General features: G+C 43.5%; 1 protein-coding gene across 3 annotated transcripts in view; it reads right to left on the reverse strand.

The window, feature by feature from the left end:
- The window catches only part of LOC114044308 (IQ motif and SEC7 domain-containing protein 1), a 103,189-nt gene that overhangs the window by 53,110 nt on the left and 32,210 nt on the right, over positions 1–17,869 (reverse strand). For all 3 annotated transcript variants that reach the window (XM_027863700.1, XM_027863701.1, XM_027863702.1), the window contains exon 3: positions 3,719–4,986. In XM_027863700.1, the coding sequence (XP_027719501.1) occupies positions 3,719–4,986 (1,268 nt within the window). The remainder of the gene's footprint in view (positions 1–3,718; positions 4,987–17,869) is intronic.

Here is a 17,869-nt window from a genome sequence, read left to right on the forward strand (position 1 = left end):
TGTGTGTGTGTGTGTGTGTGTGTGTGTGTGTGTGTGTGTGTGTGTGTATTTAGGCACAGATGGCTCCTGTCTGGGGGCCCTTCCAGCTCTAAGATTCTGTGATTCCCCCTCCTTCTTCTGACTCCCTCCCTTCCCCCAGGACAACTCTACTTAGTAACCCTGAGCTGGCACACACAACGTCCCCACCGCAGTGGTATACTCTTCCTCAATTTACTGTAGAATAGGGTCCTGAGCCATAACATTGAGGGGTTTGGAGAATTCCAATCTAAATCTCTCCAGAGGTAACAAAACAGAAAATAGGAGAGACCTTGGGAGTTTAAGGCAGGGTGCAAACAAATCATTACCCCTCATCCAGCACAGAACAGGCTCAGGAGGACGTTAGGGTCTCTTTCTTAGCCGCCCCTGCCGCCCCGACTCTCCAGCACCACATAGTTATTCTTTCTGGGGGCTAAACCACAGGATGCAGTACAACCTCTCCATGTCCATCCCTCCCTACCCCCACTCTGTGTTAGTCCCAGCTGATGTGGGTGGCAAAGCTGGCCCCACCCCCTGCTCCCTTGGTGTCCTTTTCTCTCGAAGAGTCAGCATCAGGCCTCTGGTCTTATGACTTGGAAATAATGTGCGATCTTAGACTCCCGTTTAACAAGAGGCTTTCCAGACTCACTAAGTTCCACCAACTTCCCTCCCCCCACCTGTCTGAACTATTTTAGGCCGTGCTAAGAATAGAGTCTTTTAAATACCTGTCTCTAGTTAATTTTCCCAACAGGAGAGACATCCTTCTAGTGCACAAGCCAATGGGAACAGTTCCTCAAAGGACCCAATTCATTTTGCCTTCCAGAAATGCTGGCCTTAGTTTCTGACTCCCTGCCCTCTCCCCATCAAACACACACATACATACACCTGACCTTGGCCTGGCACGCCTGATTAACAGCCGCTTAATCTATAAGCTAGCTCTGCTAATTCCAAGGAGAAAGCAAAAGTCTCCCAGTCTGGCTCAGAGGGCCCACCCACGGCAATTCAGGCTCTTCCATCCGAGCCAAGATTTTCAACCCAGGTGTCCCAATTCAACGTCCAAGGCTTTTCTCCTAATGCACACCGAAACACAACAATCCCTGCTCTCAAGGAGTTTGCTATCTGCCACTTAATTAGTGTCAGTGCATGACTGCCAAAAAGCCCCTCATCTGTCTGAGCCTTACTTTTCTCCTTTGCAAAATGGGAGTAATAATACTTGCATTATCTACTTCACAGGTTATGATAAGGAAAACACTTTGTAAAGCTTAAACCGATTACATAAATGGCTCTTTGCATTTTCACTGCCCAGCACACAACAGGCATTTAATAAATATTTGATGAATTGAATATTCTAAAGCTTTGGGGGATTGGGGGAAGGGTGGAGGGAAAGAGGCTAGGAGACAACATTTTGTAGCTTCTATTTGGGGACCGAGAATTTTAGATTTACCACTATTTCTACCCCGTTAGTAAGCAGACCCTCATCAGAGCCAACACACTGATTTGGGAGTGACATTCAGCATGGGATTATATAGGTCCCACTTCTCAACCTCCTTGCTCTCTGCCCTCCACTCACGGCTCTCAAACCCCTTCTCCCTCCCCCCTCTATGTCTACTTTGCCCCCACGCCCCCACCCCATGCACTGGTAAATGGCAAAAGGAATTAAAGACAAATCTTTGTTCCTCATGCAATTTGTGAAGAGCTCTGATAAAAGGAGAGGGACACTGGGGAAGCTGGGCAGAAATGGTATGTGCTGGTTCAAGGGAGCTTGGAAGAGTCTCTGTGGAATTCAGGGAGGCTGCCTATTCCCCGGTCCCATTCTCCTATTCATCAAGAGTCACGGCAATTTCTTTTCTTTCTGCAAAGTCTTATTCTTTTCAGAGAGCTTTTACAACCATATCTTATCCAATTCTCAACATCTCTGTAAGATGATTATCAATCTGTCAAAAAGTATTTGTTAAGCATCTACGAGATGGTGGGCAATGTGGTCAGCATGAGAGATGACGAAAGTGAGGAGCAGAGCAGCTTCACAAAGTGCCCAAAGTTACCGAATGAGGTTAGTCTCTGTTCCAGAAGCCAGGCTACACTCCTTGCCGAGGGCTTTTTCCTTGTGTCACTCACATAGAAGACACAGTTATAGTCATACTCCTAAGAATCCTGGACTGGGAATCAGGTAAACTGGTCCTTTCCCCAACACTTCCAAGTCACGGGGCCTCGGGTCTATCACTTTGACCTTCTCTGGCCCCAGGACTGTCATCTGCAGAGCGAGGATCATATGACATCTCTTGCTGACCCATGCTTTGAGGACAACATGAGGGACTGGATGAGAAAATGGTTTAAAACCTGCAAAGATCTATACAAAGGTGAGCCTGCCTTACTGTTATAAGCTCATTACCCAGGTCAGAATGAGAATGCAGGACAAATGGTGAGTTGGGCCCTGTGAATTCCCAGTCTGGAAAAGCCTCCCTCTATGCTCCCCAAACCCCTTCCCCTGTCCATAAGCCTGCCTTTAGCCTGTCTCCATACCCCCTTTCAATCGCCGGCGACACCTGCCCTACCCCCTTCAAACACAACCCCAGCTCGGGAGAAGAACCAGGCCAGGCTGGGAGCTCAGAGTCAGCTCTCAGTACTTTTCCTAAGCAGTTCGTTTCAGCAGGACTGCTGGCCCCCACTGCCTTCAACGCTGGCACAGCTGTTTTTCCCAGACATGCTCACACACTCCACAGAGAGAAGAGAGGTCTTAGAAGACAGAGACAGAGGCTATTGTTCTTCCTTTTGGCAAAGGTGCGGAGACAGTGTGTTTCAGAACTGAGAGTAAACAGATCTAAGTGACATCACTGCCACAACGGCACCCTTGGCCAACCGTTTGTTTCTATACTGCCAGACCCAAGAATGGTCCCTTCCCCTCACCAGAACCTGCATGCTTAAAACAAAGAGTCTTTCAGAGCCTCCATAATCCTTATATTAAATACTGTAGTAATAGTGGTTTAATCTGAGCAGAAAGACAAACATGCAACCTGAAAGGAAAGTAAATTCAACCTCAGGCTATTCTCATAATTGCTCTACTGGGCAAACACTTTACCAAGAAAGTGAGGCCTTGGTGCACTTAACCCTTTGGTGGTCACAGGAAATCTCTGCCTGTTTTCGGTTCTTACTAGCTACATCATGTTCCAACCATGATTTTCTAGAGTTCCTCCAGCTTCCCTCACTGGAAGTCTAACCTCAGGAACTCAGAAGCACTTCAGTCAACCTCCACCTGAATGGCAACCTTCTTCTTCAGCATCCATCTGCAACGGGTGGAGGTCACCCAGCCTCCACTGATGAAATAGGGGGGATTCTCTACTGTCGAGTACATCTAATTGTTAGAAGTCTTTCCTTCTGTCTAACAAAAATCTGCCTCATTGCAATGCCAACCCATTTTTTTGGTCCAATTTTTTGAGATGACAAGAAATGTATCTAATGTCTCAATGTGACATCCCTTCGAATACCTGAAGACAACTATTATGTTCCTCTTAAAATCTTCTCTTCTCCAAGCTAAACATTCCTTGTTCCTTCAGCCAATCCTGGCTAACACTCAGTGGTCCTGTCCTGCCTAATTCCCACTTTTTAGTTGTCTCCTCCCCCAACGCTCACCCCTCTTTATGCCACCCCGCCTCCCACTCTGCTATCAGCAGAGCAATGGGAGCTTGGACCGCGGCAGAGCACTTACTTATTAAAGAGGTTCAATCCAATCCGGTAATGGCGCTTCCGGATGACATCATTACTGAAGGCTGGGGAGTCCCAGCTGTTGCGAGTCTCCTTGTGGTAGGTTTGCTTGCTCAAAGTTTGCTCCCGCAAGCTGTCCCGGGAGGAGGACTCTGAGCTGCAGTTTATTGTGTCATTAGAATTGGAGGTACTATTGATACTGTCATTGTCACCGTCAGAATAATCCGACTCGGACTTACTCTGTCTGTTGGCAGTACCATTGATGGCCAAATGACTGTCGATGGGCCGGGGCCGATGCCGAGGTTCTGGCTCCTCCCGGGGGATGATCTTGGCGGGGATCCCGTGGGGCACATGCTTGGGGCTCCCTTGCTGGTTGCTAAGGCTTCGGTCATAGGCATTTTGCCTCTTTAGTGAGCCGCGTTCAGAGCGATCACTGAGGTCCACAGAGCTATCGCTTGGGGGTTCTATGGTGAGCAGAGGCAAATGGTCCATCCGCAGCCTCTGCTCCTGGCGCTCCAGGGAAGGGGTGCTCCGGCAACTAGTATCAGTGTCCATCTTGTCATCCTTGTGAGTCATTGACCAGTACTCCTGAGAAGAGTTCATAGAGCGCAGCCTTAAGTCCGACTCAGTGCTGGATGGTCTGTCCACAGACTGAGAAAGAGGAAGGGGCGGGGAGAGCTCCTCCTCATCAATGTACAGGGTGACATCACTGTAGGAGGCAGTCATCTCGTCCAGCTTCCGATGGTCTACACCATGGAGGGCAGGTTTGAGCTCCCTCCCACAGCTCTCCCGCTCCAGGTCTCGGCTCCTGATGGGCTCGGAGGTTGGAACCTCATCAGCATGCAGACTACGGCAATTCAAGGCATCATCAATTGACTCGGCAAGGGACTTTACTTGCCTGGAAAAGGCATCTTCCAGCTCCGTGATGGCATCGGCAAAGTCACTGGAGGCAGCCGGAGATTTCATTGTTGCAGGTTCCACGATGTCACCACACTCGGACTGGACCAGAGATCCAAGTTTGGTGCCATCATTTGTCACAGAGACCTGCTTCCCTTCAAAGTAGGAGCTGTGGACTTTCTCTGGCCCTTCAAAAGAAAACTGCATTCTCATATTGGACAGCACAATGCGTCGTGACATACGATTTTCTGACATAGAACTCCGGAGTCGCTCAAAGTTCTTGTTCATTTGGTATTGGCGGAATGCTGTCTGGATGGTTCGGGCTGCATGGCGGGTTATGAGACGGCCCCCATATTTCCGTTCTAGCATTTCCACCTAGGTGGGAAAAGGAAAAGTTAATCATGAGAATAATCTGGACACCTGTGTAACATTTTACACATTTCAAAGATCTAAAAACATTCCTTTCAATTGATTCTCACAATACTAAGGCGCAAGGAGGGCCAATGAAAAAACTGAGGCAAGACATTGCCAACTGACGACTTTTCTTTATACTTTATAACATAGTTGTCTGAAAGATGGTGAGTAATCTGGTATAAGGCAACTTTCAAGATGTTTGCTGAAATTATAAAACAATGAAATGCCTGATGTCCCTTCTGGAAGCCAGCCTTCCTTCCTTCCTTCTTTCCTTCCTTTCTTCCTTCCATCTTCTCTCCCTCCTTCCTTTCCTTTTAAAATGTAGACACTTGTCCAGTCCAACAAGTAAGTGCTTAGTATGCAAGGTTCTGTGATGGATGCTAATGATACAAAGACAAAATGAAAACTAGTTCCTGCCCTCAAGGAACCTACATTCTATAGTTACCTTTCTGATAACTTTCAGATTAGCATATGTGGGCTTAACTGTCAGTAATATTTTTGGAAAGATTTGATAATTGTCATACATGCCTGAAAGGGATGGATCAGATGACCCTCTTACCGCACTCCTAACCTAAGAACTCCCTGTTATGAATCACAGCCTGAAAAACTCAACATAGGCTCTCTGTACTCTACTGGAATATAAGAAAACACAGTACATCCTACCAGATAGAGCCTGCTCCTTGGGCATTAAAGAAAAACCAAGAAAAAGAATGAGTTCTCTTCCTTTTAACCTGATTGCTCATTTTGGCCTCACCGCCAAGACATAGCCAGAGAACAGTCTTTATGAGGGATTGTGGCTGGGCTGGCTCTGTGGAGAGACAGATGGAACTTAGGTACTTAGAAATTAAGCACAATTTCTACCCAAAGGACTATAAAACTGTACGTAGCCTTTGACTCAGCAATAGCGTTTCTAGGGCTGTATTCCAAAGAGATCATAAAAATGGGAAAAGGACCCATGTGTACAAAAATATTTATAGGAGCTCTTTTTGGAAGTTGAAGGGATGCCCATCACTTGGGGAATGGTTGAACAAGTTGTGGTGTATGAATGTGATGGAATATTATTTTCCCATAAGAAATAATGAGTAGGCAGACTTCAGAAAAACCTGGAAAGACTTATATGAACTGATGCTGAATGAAGTGAGCAGAACCAGGAGAATGTTGTACATAAGAACAGCGACATTGTGTGATGACTAACTTTGACAAACTTTAGCTCTTCTCAGCAATGCAACAATCTAAGACAACTCCAAAAGACTCATGATGTAAAATGTTATCCACATCCAGAAAAAAGAACTATAAAGTCTGAATGCAGATCAAAGCAAAAAAAAAAAAAAATAAAGCACAGTTTCTTTAGCAGAAGGAAGAGCTCTACTCTAGCTTGTTTTCTTAGCATGAGATCCAGACACTGGCTGATGTGATAACTAATAGGTACATATGGGACCCAATGTCACGCCTGGAGTCATACTGGTCAACAGAAAAATGGCAGAAGGAAAGGCTATAAGGAAGTGGAAGCTAATGACTCAATGAGACACCAAGAGTCAATCAAACAAATTCAAAAGAATGAAAAAATAGAAGAAAATGTAAAAATACCTCATTGGAAAATAGAGCCAGGAGAGACAATATCAGAATTATTGGACTACCTGCAAACCATAATCAAAAGGAGGACCTGGACAGCGTTTTTCAAGAAATTATCAAGGAAAACTGCCCTGATATTCTGGAATCAGAGGGCAAAACAGGCATTGAAAGAATCCACTGATCACCTCAGGAAAGATATCCCAAAGTAAAAACTCCAAGGAACACTATAGCCAAATCTCAGAACTACAGGTCAAGGAAAAAATACTGCAAATGGCCATAAAAGAAACAATTCAAATATTGGGGATCCACAATCAGGAATACACAGGACTTAGCAGCTGCAACATTAAAGGACTGGAGGTCATAGAACACGATATTCCGGAAGGCAAAGGAGCTAGGACTACAACCAAGAATCACCTACCAGTGAAATAAGGCACAATACTTCAAGGGAAAAAAATAGTCATTCAATGAAATAGAAGAATTTCCAAACTTTCATAAGGAGAAGACCAGAAACTAACAAAAGATGTGATCTGCAATATCAAGACCCAAGAGAAGCCTAAAAAAGTAAAGAGGGAAAAGAAAACAGAATAGATTCAGTGGAGCTAAACTGTTTACATCCCATGTGAAGATGATAAATTCTTAAAAATTGTACCACTAATAGTATAGCTAGAAGGAATGTACATAGACAGAGGGTATGGGTATAGGGTGAATTGGAGAGAATGACATAAAAAATACTGAGGGATGAGAAAGAGGAATACACTAGGTGCAGAAGTAAAGGAGAGGTAGAATGGGGCAAATTATTTCACATGAAGAGGCATAAAAACCTGTTACAGTAGAGGGAAAGATGGGAGGGTGCGAGATGGGCACCACTTAAACCTTACTCTCATTAGTATTGGCTCAAAGAGGGAATAACATACACAATCAGTTGAATATAGAAATCTATCTTACCCTACAGGAAAGTTAGAAGGGAGGAAATTAAGTAAAGGGGGGTGGGGGACTGACAGAAGTGAGGATAGCCTGGAGAAGGTGGTAGACAGAAGCAAAACAATGTTGAGAAGGGAAAGGGTGAAAGGAGAGAGGACAAACAGGAGGAAAAGTAGGATGGAGGGAAATACACAGTTAGTAATAATAACTGCGAATGTGAATGGAATGAACTCTCCCATAAAATGGAAGTGAATTGCAAAGAGTATCAAAAACCGGAATCTTACAATATATTGTTCACAAGAAACACACTTGAAAGCAGAGAGGCACACACAGAGTAAAGGTAAAGGTCTGGAGCAGAAACTATTATGCTTCTGCTGAAGTAAAAAAGCAGGAGTAGCAGTCCTGATCTCAGACAATGCAAAAGCAAAAATAGACCTAATTAAAAGAGATAAGGAAGGAAACTACATTTTGCTAAAAGGTACCATAGACAATGAAATAATATCAATACTAAACATATATGCACCAAGTGGTATAGCATCCAAATTCTTAAAGGATGGAGAAGGGAAGAATTCATGACCAAATGAGATAGAGATCATTATGAAATCTAAAATACATAATTTTGATTATATTACATTAAAAGGCTTTTGCACAAACAAAACCAATGCAACCAAGATTAGAAGGAAAGCAGAAAGCTGGGAAACAATCTTTACAGCAAGTATCTCTGGCAAAGGTCTAATTTTTCAAATATATAGAGAACTGAGTCAAATTGATAAGAATATAAGCCATTCCTCAATTGATAAATGGTCCAAGGATATGAACAAACAGTTTTCAGATGAAGAAATGAAAGCTATCTATAGGCATATGGAGAAGTGCTCTAAATCACTTTTGATTAGAGAAATGCAAATGAAAACAACTCTGAGGTACCACCTTACACCTATCAGATTGGCTAATGACAAAAAAGGAAAATGATAAATGTTGGAGAGGATGTGGGGAAATTGTTGGTGGAGTTGTGAACTGATCCAACCATTCTGGGAGAACAATTTGGAACTATGACCAAAGGGCAACCAAACTGTGTATGCCTTTCGATCCAGCAATACTACTACTAGGTCTGTATCACAAAGAGATCACAAAAAGGGAAAAAGACCTATATATGCAAAAATATTTATAGCACGCCTTTGTGCGGTGGCAAAAATTGGAACTTGAGGAGATGCCCATCCACTGGGGAATGGCTGAACAAGCTGTGGCATACGAATGTCATGGTATACTAACGTGCTATAAGAAATGATGAACAGATAGATTTCAGAAAAAACCTGGAAAGACTTGTACAAACTGATGCAAAGTGAAATGATCAGAACCAGGAAAACATTGTATGCAGTAACAGCAACACTGTGTGATGATCAACTATGAATGACTCAGCTCTTCTCAGCAACACAATAATCCAAGACAACTACAAAGGACTCATGAAGGAAAATGCTATCCACATCCAGATAAAGAACTGATGGACTCTGAATGCAGATCAAAACATACTTCTTTCACTTACTTTTTTTTCATGGTTTGTTTTCCTTTTGATCTATTTCTTCTTTTACAACTGTGACTAATGTGAAAATGTTTTGCCTGATAGCATATGTATAACCTATGTCAAATTGCCTACTATTTAAGGAAGAGGAGAGTGGAGGGAGAAAAATTTGGAACTCAAAATCTTGTAAAAATGGATGACAAAAATTGTCGTGACATGTAATTGGGAAAAAAATAAGATACTATTTTAAACAAAAGAACTACAAATATCATAGATCAGCTAAGCTTCTTAATATTTCAGTGAGCTACAGGCCAGGGGAACTGAATAGCTAATAAGCATTACTGGATGAATACAAAGGTGATTTCCCTGGGACCCTCCCAGTTCCTGGCTCACCAGGTGAACTGGGCATTTGGCACTCACACATCCTCATAGGGTCCACATTCCATAGAGTGTTTAAAGGTTTATAAAGTAAAGGGCTGATTTCTCTAATATCAGCTAGTTAGGAAAGCGCCCTTCTTCCTAGGTGCTTGGACAATTATCAACAGCCAGGAGACAGAAAGAAAATGGGACAATTAATAACCTTTGCCTTGGGGGGGGGGGGTGGGGGGGGATGGGAGGCCATTCTCATGCCCAGGACCACTGCAATCCCTTGATACCCTAGTAAGACCCACAGCATTCCTTTATCTAGATGTAGCAGGGTTCTTATGAAGTGTCCACAGATTGTACCTATGAAACTAACTTTCATTGACCAGACTCAGGGGTGCTGCCTCCAAAACCCTTTTCCTGTTATTCCTATAGTTGAGAACAATCTCCTTTCTTTGAGCTCTCACAGTACTTTGTTTATATTTCTATTTCGCCGTCTGCCTTATGTTATTGTTGTAAGTCTGCACAGCTTATCAACTCCACAGTAAGTCTGTGAGGGAGGTGACATCTTGTTTGACTCATCTTTGGGTATCCTCTGCTATTTCTGCACAGAGCTGGATACAGGTTCTGAATTCAAGGAATGGCAGGGGGAGGAAAGCAACTGGGGCTGATCTGCTCAGTCAAATAACTGTACTAATGCAGTTGAGTATCAGGGACTGAAGTGCAAAAAGAGCTGGGGAATGGGAGGAGTCCAGGAGGAGAGAAGAAAGGGTGGGGAGAAGAGAGAGCGAGAAATCTACTGAATGACCATAGGCTATACCCCTATCCTCTCCAATGGTCCCCTCATAAACAGTCACCGGGGAACAGGACAATAAAATATAGATGCTTCAGTGAAAAGCCTCAGGCACGCATCCTGCTGATTGGGAGGAGAGAGTCAGAGGCATTGTTCAAGTATGAAGGGCGGGCACCACATTACATGAAAATTTTTTTTAAAGTAAAAAATGAAGACTTCATCCATGAGGCTACTCCACAGTAGAAGGAGGGAGATAATGAGGAAGAAGGCTGGTGAAGAGTTAGGTATTTGCCAAGGCTGGCATAAAGAGAAGAGTAGATAGAAAAAAAATAATCAAAATCAAATGACTCTTCATAGAACAGTTTTGGCCTCAGAGTCAGCCAGGGTGGTTCTGTTTTCTCTCTCACCCTGAGGTTATTGAATAACGTCCAAAGAGATGACTTCACTTCCACATTTATAAGCAGAAAGTTTCTATTTTTTGGATTGTGAGCAAAACTCTCTAAAAAACCCACACAGCACACAAACTGGCCCCTAAGGCTGTGCTTTCTTTCTTTCCTTCCTTTCTTCCTTCTTTCTTTTCTCTCCTCTTCTTCCTCCTCCTCATTCTTCTTCTTCTTCCTCTTCTTCTTCTTCTTCTTCCCCTCCCCCCCAACACTTCTTCTTTCCCCAGTGATCAAGGGCTACTTACCCTTAACACAAGAAGCTCACACTCAATACAACAAGCTTCAGGGCCCTAACACTTATTTCAGGTTCTGTTTTTATGATTCTCTTTCCCCTGCAAACAGAGGTGGCAATCTTGTTCTCCAATTGTCCTTCCTAGGACACGACTTCATTTCTCTCTCAGGTCTGCCCTTGACTCGCTGGACTTCTCTACTAAAATCCAGAAGACTTCTCACCCTGGAAGATGCTTTCATCTCTGTGGTGGTCTCACCCTGGAAGACCTCTGTAGACTCCTCCTTTGATTGGCGAGTTCCTACCCAGAATCTCCATTTGAGGAACTGCCCAGGTCAGCCATGCTCATTATCTTCTCCTCTACTCCCTTAGTTTTCAGCTCCATTTAATGAGCTGTCTTCTCCCATTTGAATGTAAGTTCCTTAAAGGTAGGGATTGTCTTTTTGCTTATATTTGTATGCCCAGAGCTTAGTACAATGTCTGACACATAGCAAATACTTGATAAATGTTTGCTCTCTCTCTCTCTCTCTCTCTCTCTCTCTCTCTCTCTCTCTCTCTCTCTCTCTCTCTTTATCTCTTTTTCTCTCTCTCCCCACCCCTCACCTATTCAGGAACCCCATCCCGCACATGTTGCCTATTCCAAGAGGAAAGCGCTGGGTAGTTTATGGTTTGGTTACTTCATTGGTTCAGCAACGTCATGCATGACACAGACTCATCCGAGGTCCACTTTTAATAGCAACACAAACCTTGTCTCTTCTTGGTGCTAAATCAAACCCAAATCCACTCCACAGGGCCCCATAATAGCTCCCCAACCCCAGTAATCAGAGGCCAGAGTTCTGGGGATGAGAGCAGAACATCCCCTTCCTGCTCTTCCCAGGGGCCTACATCCTAGGCTTCCCTTTCAGTAATGATCAAGTCTCAACTACTCAGGGGCAGAATGATCATGTGGTTCATCCATGCTTTTTGCTCCCCCTCTTCACCCCACCCCTCACCAGGTACCTTCAAGACAGCAGTAAAGGAATTGGAAAGTCATGTAAGAAAATACATGCTTAGGGAGGGAAAAAGTTTGTGATTGCAGGGGCTGATCCATGTCAGGGAGATCCAAAGAGAACCAGCGGAGAAAATAATTTCTAATGTCTGAATATAGAGAAGATCCTTAGCCCATCCTGAACTTCACACTCATTTTTAAAGAGAGGAGTGATTTAAAAAAAAAAAAAAAAGACTGTCTTACCATTTAGCCATATTAAGGCCGCTGAAACCAGAATCCAGGTCTCCTAACTCCTAATCTAATGTTCTTTCCACAGTTACTTATTATCTGTGTTACTGTAGGACAATCATCTCTCTGGGTCCATTTATTGGCAAATTGTGGGGATTAGAGCAGATGATCTTGAAGATCCTTTGTGCAGCTTAGCCTTCACTCTGTTGATGGTCTGGCCATCAACAACAGCAGCCCCACCATTAATAACACCTTGGGTCCATCCTCCATACCACTGAAGGTCAAGGACCACCATTCCTATTTGACTTTCCAGCCTTCACAACATGCAGTGCTAGATTTTTGCACAAAGCACATATTCAGTCAATGTTTACTGAATGAAGGTTTTTGTCTAATAGTACCTTAGGTAGAAACTCATGAAGAGTCAAGACTTTGGACCACGCCCCATTCACCTCACCCTCTACCTTTATGTGCCCATGCAACCCTTCTCTATGCTTTTCACACCAAAGGAAGATGGCAGAAGGAACGCTCTTCCACTTTGATAAGTGCTGTGTCCTGTTACAACCTGACACAAACCATTCTGTCCAGAAGTAGAGTGTGGATAAGTTGGTCTCATGCTGGTTTATGTTTATGAAAGCTGGTGAATCTTGGTGTAACTAAAAAAAGGACCTGTGAAAATCAGAGAAATCACAAACCTAATTGGCTTGCAACAAGGTTGATGGGTGACTCTCTCTTTCTAGAGAGGTAAACAGTGGGCTCAGAGCCCAGTACATGTAACAAGGTGCATGGAAAGAGCTGTGGATATAAAGGATTCAAGTTCTGGCTCCAACATTTACTACGTGACTACAGGCAGGTCAATAATCCCTTTGAGCCTCAGTTTCCTTTTCTATGAAATGGGGGTAAGAATCCTTGCATTCCCTACTTCCTATGTTTCTTTTTTTGCAGAAAAAGTGCTTTGTAATCCTGAAAGTGATATAAAATGTGTTTTCATTATCTAAACCTTTTTGAAGTTATTTGTATTTTCTAATGAGTCCTACCCCTTGATCCCAGACCTGTGTTCCCAACTACGTAATCCAAGGCATCCTTTTATTAGTTTAAAAATTTCTCTGTTAATTTTCAAGGGTGTTTCACAGGTTATCATTGCCAAATAATTCATCATCTAGTGGCCAGCCTACCAGTGGCAAGTCTCTCTGTTCTTAGGCTGGGCCTCAGACAACAGCCTAATGCTGGGATCTAATCTTCAAAATGTTTCCAACATGGGAAGAACTCCCTACAGTTTATGCTCTGCTAGCCTCCAAGAAACCAGCCAAACTCATCTCTGCTCCAAGATGCAACTCCAATCAAAGGCAGCATCTGGCTTGGCCAAGGTCTAGAGTTGCCTGGGAGTTTTCTCCCAGCCACCAGTTAGGGTAACAAGTAATCAGGTATCAAGTTATTAGGGTAACAAGTAATAATAAAACCAGATAACAGACTAGTGCTTTGGAGTTTTCAAAAGTGTTTTCATACGCATCATCTTAATTTGGTTCTGAGAAGCGGAGAGGGCAGGAATTATTATCTTTTTTGAATCTCAGAGAAGTTAACTTGCTCAAGGTCACACAGTGATTAAATAGCCAAGATGGGACCAAAATCAAGGTCTCTTGACCCCTAACCTAATGCTCCTTCCATTCTGTTACTTATCATGTATTTTTTCATGGCGGGTCACTTAACTCCTCTGGGACTGTTTCTTTATTTGTAAAGTACTGGAATGAGAGTAGATCATATTCATGGTCCTTTTCTCTCTCTAAATCTAAGCTCCTATGCTCTGTGTTTACACTTTCATGATTTCCCAGGCTTTAATCAAAACTCTTCTCACACCATCTTTCCATATTGAATATTTCCATTAAAAAAAAAAAACAAACCATGTCATATGGCAGCCCTATGCCAAACTCTGGATCATTTCAGATCATCTTCTCCATACCTTTCCTTCATCTCTTTTACATCTGGCCTGAGGGATGCCATCTAGACCTCAACACATAAGCATCCTAGATATGGACACCTTAGGGAGGATAAGTATCTGTGTTTCATTTCTAATCCTCTTCCTAACAGTGCCCAACACAGCACTGACCTTTTTGGACAAAGCTTCACGTTGGGCCAAGGTCTTAGAGGAATTGTAGGGGTCAGTGGCAGGGAGATCTGCATAAAAACTCCTGGGCAACTCTAGCCCTTGGCTAAGTTAAGCTCTTCTTTTGGTGGGAGAAATCCCCAACCGGGGGTAGGAAAATAATATAATGGCAAAGAAGCCTCAGCACCAGACTCAGCAGGAAGTTGGACTCTGGCTTGGTGAACAATCCATACAGACCACCATGAGTCATTCCCACCATCACAGAGCAAATGGTCCAGACATCTCTTGGCCAAGTTCGGGTTTAATTCTGAGAATTAAAAATACATCTTGGCAGTGATGACATATTATGCCTATGGTGGTGCTGCTGTTTTAAAGAAAATACGAAATGCACAGTTAGTATGCTGATTATACAGCTTGAGTATTTAGTCTACTTTAAGGCAGGTGTTGCCTTAGGAAGAGATGCAAAATAAATCTAAGACTTCTTCCCTGCCCCTCCAGTTTCTTTTCAGATGTCAGGGTCCATGAGTATGGGCCAATACATAAAATGCACTCTTTTGATGTATTGATTGGTTTTTTTTACTGATTTTTCTCCATTTTCTAATGTTTTTCTTTACTTTAAAAAAAGTCTTTGTTATAAAGGATGTCTCTCTGGGAAAGGGGAAGGGGAAAGTATAGGGGGAAATCTAAGACAGGTGAAAGCAAAAAAGATCAATGAAAATATATGATTTAGATATAAGTAGAGTCTGCATCAGATTGCATGCCGTCTTGGGTTGGGGGAGAAAATTTAAAACTCGAAATCTTATGGAAATGAAAGTTGAAAACTAAAAATTAATAAATTATTTAATAAACATATATATGTTTTAAAATGTAAAAAAAAAAAAAAGACACAACCTTACTCAATAAATTCGAGTGGCTCCCTATCACCTCCAGAATCAAATACAAAATCCTCTGTTTGGCATTCGGAGCCCTTCATCATGGGCTCTGACCCCCACCTTTCCAGTCTTTTTACATCTTATGCCCACCCGTGCCCTCCCTGCCAAACACACATACTCTGCCATGCAGTGACACTGATCTCTGCAGTTCCTCATAACAAGACATTCCATCTGACTCCTGGCAATCTCCCTGGCTGGCCCCCTTTGCCTACAATGCTCTCCCTCCCCATCCCCACCTCCTGACCCCCTTATCCTGTCTGGAGCTTGTTTGCACTAGACTGGGAGCTTCTCAAGGGCAGGATGGTCTTTTACTTTTCTTTGTATCCTCAGTGCTTAGCACAGTGCCTTGTTCATAAGGAGGAGGAGCTTGGGAAATGTTTATTGACTGACAGACCAGGGCTGCTACCATAAAATTACTTTACATTCAATTTGTATGTATTTATATATGTGTATTTTGTCTCCCCCTGATAAAATGTAAGCTCATCTAAGGCAAGAAAAATGTAGGAGTTACATACTAACTTTTCATAGTCACCTTTAATGGTACCTGATTAAGGGAAGGTAAATAGCCTGATTAAGTTCTTGTGGGACCTCAAGAAACTCAAAGCCTTACTAATGTGGGTCCTCAAAACCACCCTCCCCCTATTGCCTATGTTACTGCAAGGAAGCATATTATCTACCACTTTTTAATTACTTCTGGTTAACATTTCCTCTTATTAGCACACAGGCTTTATATGTCATTTGGCCCCCACACCGCCCTGTGTGGAGCTCAGGTAAGTATTATTCTACTTGAACTCAGAGAAATGAGCTGACTTGTTGAAGGTCACATGCTATCGATGTTGGAGCTAGCTAGCCCTGGAATGGAGGTCTCTCCTTGACTTCTTGACGGCTCTTTCCACGATACTGCTGCGCTGTGTCTCTATCTGTTTTTATCCTCTGCTGAGGAAGGGAGGGGCCCTTGCTTGGGAGCTCTCCGGCCAAGGTGCAGTAAGCAGGCGGCAGCCAGCTGCCCTTGCCGGACTCTCTGCTGAATCAGCTCCCTTCCCAGCCCCTTTGTCCCCCATGCCTGGAACCCCTTCTCTTCTCCCCTCTGCCTCCCATCTTCCATCAAGTCACAGATAAAATCCTGTCTTCTATATGGAGCCTATCCCAGTATCCTTTAATGCTAATGATTTCTCCAACTTATCTTACACATACTTTGTAGATACATAGTTGTTTTCGTGTTGTCTCTCCTTTTAGAGTGAAAGATCCTTGAGGGTATGGACTGTTTTGGATTTTCTTTGTATCTCAGTGCTCAGCACACAGTAGGTGCTTAACAAATGGTTGTTTAAATTGACTTGGCTTCTACCTGTCCTTAGCACTGTACTTCTATAGTTGAGGTCATAAAGTCCAGACTCTTCACTTTATAGATGAGGAAACTGAGGCCCAAGTGACTTGCCTAAGGTCACATAGGCACTAATCATCAAAGGCAGGATTTGAACCTAGCTCTTCTGACTCCAGGGTGAGTGTACTTTTCCCTTGCACCACACTGCCTCCATGGGAATTTACCAATAAGGAATCAGGGGAAGGAGGAACATTGTGCCTTCTCAATTCAATGGAACAAATATTTAAGAGTCCACTATGTGGAAGCTGCTGAGCTAGGTGCTAGGAATACGATCACAAAAATGAAAAAGATTCCGATCTCAAGGAACTTATATTCTATTGGGGATATACAACATGCCCAGAAAGAAGTGCTGACGAAGGAAAAGTCTCAGTGATTTCTTTGTCATCACCATCAGACCCACCTTTACCTAGGAGGTGCAGTGGATAGAGCACTGGGCCTGGAGTCAGGAAGATCCGAGTTCAAAATGCAGCCTCAGACACCTACTAGCCATGTGACACTGGGCTTATTAACCTCTGTCTGCCTCAGTTTCCTCCACTATAAAATAGGGACAATAATAACACCCACCTACCTCACAAGGTTGTTCTGAGGAGCAAGTGAGATATCTGTAAAGTACTTAGCATAGTCACTGGCACATAGTAGGTATGACCTTCCTAAACCCACTAAATCCCCTTCCACTGGGGCTGGGACCCTCCTTTTCAATACCTACCCTACAGAAGTAGCCTCTGGCTCTCTCTCTAGGGGCAGCCTGAAGGGCTCTGAACCTATCAGGAAACAAGAATTGCCCTACGGTCTCTCTGTGAAGACGGGCTGCTCACAGTGCGTAGAACTGAGTCAAAGCCCTGTGGGGCAAGGCTTCCCCAAGGAAAAAGAAAGGTGTTTTAACACTAAGCCAGGCTGCAGCATTCAATGAGGCTGATTTCCCAGCAGAGAACAAAGTTGTAAATGAAAGAAGATATAATAAGCAACCTCATCTCCCCTGGCTGTGAATAGCTCGCGCTATTTATGCTACAAATTGACCTACCTTGATACTAGTACCATCTAGCACACCACTCTTTCTTTTTCTGTTCCCTCCTTTACATCTGAGCCATGCTTTGGCCCTTTTTACAGATCTGCACTAAGACGGCCCACCAAGGGAGACTCTCTCTGGTTAACTGGACCAGGTCAGGCTACTGATCCCTGCCCCAACCCCATCCCAGCTGTCCCTTCTTTTACTTGAAAAAACCGAAGCATTTTAAGGAATAAATACGTGGAGCCAAGCTCCAGTAAGGAGCAAGAAGTGTCGTGTCTGAAATGATGCTTTAACACAGTGTTTGGCACAGAGTAAGCATTTAATGTTTGTTGACTGGCAATATGTACGCATGTGTGTGTGTACACATACAT

This window comes from Vombatus ursinus, unplaced genomic scaffold (assembly GCF_900497805.2).
Source record: "Vombatus ursinus unplaced genomic scaffold, bare-nosed wombat genome assembly UNPS02014773.1, whole genome shotgun sequence".
Taxonomy (NCBI): Eukaryota; Metazoa; Chordata; class Mammalia; order Diprotodontia; family Vombatidae; genus Vombatus; species Vombatus ursinus.